At 42.8% G+C, this 6619-nt stretch overlaps 1 protein-coding gene across 1 annotated transcript; it reads right to left on the bottom strand.

Annotated features, from left to right (window-relative positions):
- Positions 1–382: 382 nt before the first annotated feature.
- On the bottom strand, positions 383–3539 carry LOC137364568 (probable G-protein coupled receptor 139). Its single transcript, XM_068027689.1, has 2 exons — positions 3470–3539; positions 383–1320 (listed from the first exon to the last, which is right to left on the bottom strand). The coding sequence occupies exons 1-2, from the start codon at positions 3537–3539 to the stop codon at positions 383–385; spliced, it is 1008 nt and encodes a 335-aa protein (XP_067883790.1).
- Positions 3540–6619: the final 3080 nt, after the last annotated feature.

Genomic DNA, 6619 nt, shown 5'->3' with positions numbered 1-6619 from the left:
GCTCACCATCCCCATCTGCTGGGGTTCCTGCCTCACTGCAGTTACTGTCCCAGCTCACCAGCTCCACCTGCTGGTGTCCCTGTATCACTGCATACACTGCCCTGTCTCTCCATCCTCATCTGCTGGTGTCACTGTCTCGCTGCAGTTGATGACCTCTCTCTCCATTTCTTAATCACTGTGATTGGCTGCTTTCTCCGTTTTACTGTGGTTCCAAGTGGTCTTCGTTCAAGTCCAGCTGAGCTTTTCAGGTTGTCTTTTTGATAAACAATTAATGAATCATCTGCAGAGCAGGTCCCAGGAGAATAGGTCTGATTAGCAATAAAATATAGTCTCAGAATTAGATTTAAGTTCAATTCCGGGCTCGTTGCAGTGGAAATGTGATTTAGTTCCAGTGTTTGACACCCTTCAGTTCTTTCTCTGATTTCACGAATTTAACATTGAGATTGAGAGGGTATTTCACCGCCTTCTTCAGCTCCTGTCGGAATTTAGTCTGGGTCACAGCATAAATACATGTGTTGGTGCAGGAACTGAGAAGCTGCAGCATCTTTGATGTGTGATCTGTTATAAAGACAGGGTCAGTGTCGGAGTAAAAATACCGAATATGTGTCATTCGCCTATAAGTGATATACACAATCCGGCTCACCCACAACAGTATAAAACTGCCGGATATACTGATGAGTAAAATAATTGATTTTCTCCGATTATCCATCTCTGGGTCTTTGTGATTCTCTCCATTACTGTGGCCCCGGAATCCCTTGCGGACTTTACTGGAGAATAAAATACGTCTGACCGTCAGAACATTGAGCAGAAAAATCAGAAAGACCGGGACACAAGGAGTTAAAATGTAGTGAAACAATTCAAATGCGGCCCATAGGGGGGAAGTAAAGAAGCTGGGCTTAATGGTACAACCCATGGGAACATTATCAATAATGTACTTTGGTTTATAGATAAAGTACCAGGTGAGAGACTCTAAACAGCCCAGAGCACTCACTGTTCCTACAACCACAGCCGCTGTTTTCTTGGTGCAATATTTTGTTTTTAGCTTCTCACAACAAATGGCCACAAATCGATCAAAGCTGAAAGCGACTGTGAGCCAGACAGAAACAACAGTGGCTGCAGAAAGCAGAACGATAATGATAGTACACACGGGGGTAATTCTCAGGAATGAATCCTGGATATAAATTAAAACAATCCAACTCAATATGGGATCAGTGATAACGACCAGGAGATCAGACACTGCCATTCCCACCAGGTAGACAGTGATACATTTGGAGAGTCCGCACTTTCCTCGGGACAAGACCACAATCGCCACCAAGTTAACTGGAAGAGAGAGAAAAGGAAGCAGAGAAATTACTGATCAGACCTGGAGACAAAGCAGCAGTCTGACAGGATCTGGGCTGAAATTTCCAGCTTTGTTGCTGCATCGAACAGTAAAAACTGATTCACTGACCTGGGCAGTGTTTTGTCACAGTGAAATGTTTAAAACACAATTATTAAGAATGAATTGGGAAATTGAAACAGAAAGTGAATAAAGTCAACACTGGATCCACTGGAAGTACTGAGTGAGAATGCAGTGACATTGGGGAAATGAGAAGGTGTTTTACAGAGATGGAATCCAATGGGTTAAATGGGAATTTGTCTCCAGGTTTGGGGAGAGTGGAAGGTGCCGATGGTTTGTTGCTGTGGGTTCAGAGAGCCGCCAGAGGCTGGTACAACATGGGAAAAGACTGAGAGCTGCTGCGGTGAGTTGGCCTGGGATTTATTTCGAAGAGGCAACTGGAGGATGAGACAGTGAGTGAGATTGGGAGGGAGAGAAGGAAAAGAACATGTTGGAGATGGAGGGGAGACAGGAGCAGATGGTTTGGGAAAATGGATAAAATGAAGCAATGGATGAGGAGACAGAGGATTCAATACATTGAGAGGAGAGGCTGAGATTCATACGGAGAGACTGCAGTAGAGTGTTAGAGGAAATGTCAGCTAGAGATCTCAGTAGCACAACTCAATTAATACATTTAAACAGTAATACCTGCGGTTATTGGTGTTGGAGAACAGTTCATTGGTTGTCCAATATAGTAAATATATTTAACTTGTACAGGCAATTAAATATAAATTTAAATATATTTCTGATATCGGCCTCGTTCTTTATTGAATTCAGCAGTCACAGAGTTTTTAAAGTGTAGTATTTAAATAATGAATTACCATCAGTGAAGAACTGATTCTATTCTGTTTATTCAGTCAGTAAGTAAGGAATCGGAACTTTTTGCAAAACAAAATAAATATCTGACAGAAATAAACACTGAGGATCAAGTCCAACAGTAAAATTAACACACTGCTGCTTCTTTCTCTTTCTCTTTCCTTCTGCTTATCACTTTCCCTCGGTTTCGTTCTCCCTGCTTCTTTTCTCCTTCCTTCTCTCAGTCGCCCTCCCTATCTCTCCGATGTGCTCACACCCTGCAAACTGTTCCTTAAAGCCGCTTTTCACATACAATTTATTCCTAACATTCTGTGCCTGTGTTCCGCTCCCCAGCCCTGTGTTCAATGATTCTATTCTCAGAGTCAGTTCATTTAATGGTGAAACCTCTGTGAATAATTTAAAGTGTCTACAGGTCACCCAAGTCTCCACCTGCTCACCCACACTCTTCACTTCATCAACAATACATGGAATAAACAGGATCGAAAGTTTCTTCCAGACAAACCTCACAATCATTGAAATTCCTTCTCCTGGAATTATAAAGTACACTGTTAGAATGTGGGATTGTTTAATTAATAAAACACCGACATCAGCGCTGCAGCTGATAATCTACAGATAAATGGAAAGACTCTGGATTCCAACTGATAGAGTGTAAACCAATAAAAGATCACATCAATACTTTCAGTTTTACAATGTAGTCCAGTGACAGTGAAGGGTCCGCAGTGAAGCAGAGAAGGAGATGTGAAAGAGTCAGCAGCAAACTCAGTTCGGTAACCAGACTTCTGAAGCAGCGTCAGACACACACAGAATGAAATAATATTTTATAACAGTGATAACCAATAAATATATTGAAATCTCTGTTACATTGCTCCATATTAATAGGGATGGAGGACATTGTAACACTGAGACCGTGAGATATCTCATTATCAAGCATCGCAAAACACATCCCAAAAAAATTCCAGGACTGGTTAGATCCACATCATGAAACTGTTAAAATCTCCTGATGGTCTGCTTCTTGATCCTAACAAAGACATCACATTCAACGGCATTCAATTCACAGAATAATGCAGCAACAATGCCAGGGTTAGTTAAACCAATGTCATTAAAGACATCATACAGCTCCAGTCAGACTGAAAGAGAAGACAATGAGAAGATTCCATCAGTAACCTGCTGGACAAGTACAGGCGGTTGTGTAAAACACACAGTGAGAAATAATACCGAGCACAGCAGTGCAACTAATATCGATTTACACCATTAACAGCTGAGATACAGACTTACCAGGAACTCCAATTGCTGCAAGTACAGGATAATAAATGCGTTCTATCTGATACATTACTGGATATCCCATTTCTGAGAGAAGCTGAGTTCTGTTAGCCTGGAATCCACAGCTCCAGCAGACACTCTGAGCTGATCCATTCTAGTGGGTCCTGATTTATACAGGGGATAAGTCTCCACTGACACGGTTATACCCCTGATCATTGCTATTAGTTACACTCACCTGAACAAACACATTACATCAGCAGCTTTGACACTGGTAAATAATGTGGTGGATAAAACACAATCATTCCAATGTCAATGACATTTTCTCAGTAAGTCCTCTCTCGGGAATAAACCTGAAATCTGTCCTCATACTGAACGCATGCGACAATTATGAGTGGCATCATTTACATTTTCCCTATTGTTGTATTGACCTTGTTCACTCCTGGCATTTCTATTGTAAATGTAACTGAACTGTCTACAGTGGACACTGGATTCAGGGACGAAAACAATCCCGTTTCACTCTGTTACTGCCTTTTCCCAGTTAAAACGTGAACTTTAAGTCTCTGATTCGATACCACGCTCAGAGTTACAGGCTAGGTATTGATATTGGGGGCAGATACTGTACACGTCCATTGGGGAGGCAGTTGCGTAGCGATAATATTACTGGGATAGTAATCCAGAGGTCCAACACAATGGCCTGGTGACAGGGGTTCAAATCCCAGCATGACAGCTGCTGGAACTTAAATTCAATTAATGAGCAAAGGTCCGCAATTGAAAGCTAGTCTCTGTCATGGAGCCATGAGACTATCATCGATTGCTGTGAAAACCCATTTGGCTCGGTAATTACTTTGTGATGGAAATCAGCCATACTTACCCGGTCTGGCCTGCATGTGGTTACAGACCCAGAGCAATGTGGCTGACTCTTAACTGCTCTCTGAAACGGCCCAGCAAGTTGTCAAAGGCAACAAATGCTGACCTTGTCAGCGGAGCTCACATCACATGATAGAATAAAAGACAAACGTCTACCTGCTATTTCACTGCAGATATTTCCCTGTTTATTCTATAGTGGTTAATGGTTCCAGTAAAATTAGAACTGTACCAACTCCTGACTCCTTTCCTCCAGTTCACTGCTGACCAGACATCCAAAGTTCACTTTCCCTCACTATCAACTGCTCCAAATCCCTGTTTCCATGACCAACCCTAGCCAAGTCCATCTCACCCAACATCTTCAGCCTAACTGACCTGCATTGGATCCCAGTCCTCTAAGTATTTAAAATTTATAATTCTTATCATTGGGTTAAAATTCTTCCATGTCCTCACCACTCCTTATCTTTCAATGGGACTGCCCCGCCAGTTTCCAATATTACTGATCGGATTGTAACCAGAGCATCTCCAGCAAAGGCCTCTCTTCCCACACCAGCACTATTCCCTCTGGAATCCCGGAAATTTGTATTCTTGTTCCCTCCGCTACCACATCCACAGACTGCCTGCTGGTGACATAATCTACAGATATGCAGTGAGCTTCCACATGTCCGCTGACAACACCCAACTGCAGCTCTCCGTCATCTCTCCTGACCCTCCACTTCCTCTGTGTTATCAGACTGTAAAAGTCTGTTTCCTATGAGATGCAATTTCCTCCAATTAAACTTAGTTTAGAACGAAACCTCCACCTTTGGTTTCACCACGAACTCCAGACCGTTGTCATTGATTCCATTACCATTCCTAGCTGTTGTATCAGGCTAAATATGATGTTGCGTAAAATATGCTCCCCATTCATCCCTGACATGAACTTCTGACCTGATGTTGTCTCCATCAGAAATGACACCTCCTTCCACCTCCATAACATCTCCGGCCTCTGTCCCTGCCTCAGCCCATCAGGCACTGAAAAGGATCAACCACTCATCTGTGTAAGATTATTAGGTCCCTAAAAGCTACTAACCAGATTACTAATTGTTAAAATCGAGTTATTGTAAACTAACAATTGACTTATTATTAATGAGGGAGCTCCCCTCCACGTATAAAATGGAGGGCACTCCCCCTCTGCATATCAAATAGAGGGAGCTCCCCATCTATGTATAAAATGGAGGGAGCTCCACCTCTACGTATAAAATGGAGGGACCTCCCTTTCTGCGTATAAAATGGAGGGAGTTACCCCTCGATGTATAAAATGGAGGGAGATATCCTTCTATGTATAAAATGGAGGGAGATCCTTTCTATATAACAAATGGAAGGAGCTCCCCCTCTACATATAAAATGGAAGGCGTTTCACCTGTATGTATAAAATGGAGGGGGATCCCACAGACACCTCACTCACTTTAAAACACTTTTTAACTATTTTTATACCAGCGCCGCGATCGAATATAATATAAACAGAGACATGGTCAAATTCTCTCTTAATTTGTGCATTGGAGTGACGGAGAGAGAAAGGGGTGAAACAAAGAGATGCAACGTTAGGTGGGGCAGTAAGTTGTGAGGAGGACACAAAAAGGCTGCAAAGGAAAATGGACGGGTTTTGAGTGGACATGAAAGTGGCAGCTGGAATATCATGTGGAGAAGCAAGAATAGAAACACAGTACATATTTTCAAATGGTGAGAAACTATTACATGTTGGTACTCAGAGGGATTTGGTTATCCTTGTACACAAATCACAGAAAGTTAACCTGCAGGTACAGGCATCAATTAGCATGGTAAATGGAGTTTTGGACTTTAATGCAAGGTGGTTAGAGTACCGGAGTGAGGAAGTCTTGCTGCAATGGTATAGGGTTTGGTGAGCCCACACCTGGAGTACTGTGTACAGTTCTGGTCTCAGTACTGAAGGAAGGATATACTTGTCTTAGCGGTGATGACAGAGCAAGCTTGAGGGGCCATATGGCCTAGTCCTGTTCCTATTTCTTATGTTCTTATGACAGGAAGGGAGAAAAGGACAAAGAGGTGTTGACAGAGGGAAAGACACAGCGAATGACAGGGCGAGGCCGAGGCCAAGGTGGAGAAGTACTGAGAGAAAGGTGGGATGGATCACACAGCTGAATAGCTCGCTAGATGTCTGCACAGAATTCAGAGGCAGATCTCCAGTGTGCAGTCACTAGGATGGTGTGGTGATGGATTTGAACTCTGTATCCATTGATTTACAGCTGCAAATGTTCCAACTGGAGGAAGCTTCGTTCCAGG

Source organism: Heterodontus francisci, unplaced genomic scaffold (assembly GCF_036365525.1).
Source record: "Heterodontus francisci isolate sHetFra1 unplaced genomic scaffold, sHetFra1.hap1 HAP1_SCAFFOLD_174, whole genome shotgun sequence".
Classification (NCBI taxonomy): Eukaryota; Metazoa; Chordata; class Chondrichthyes; order Heterodontiformes; family Heterodontidae; genus Heterodontus; species Heterodontus francisci.
Note: the sequence above shows the minus strand (reverse complement) of the source record. Positions and strands in the feature narration are given on the sequence as shown.

Excerpts from the sequence above, each read along its gene's own strand:
- LOC137364568 (XM_068027689.1), bottom strand. The coding sequence starts at position 3,539 with ATGGGATATCCAGTAATGTATCAGATAGAACGCATTTATTATCCTGTA. Across the intron at positions 1,321-3,469 it reads TGCAGCAATTGGAGTTCCTG|TTAACTTGGTGGCGATTGTG; the intron begins GTAAGTCTGTAT and ends TCTCTCTTCCAG.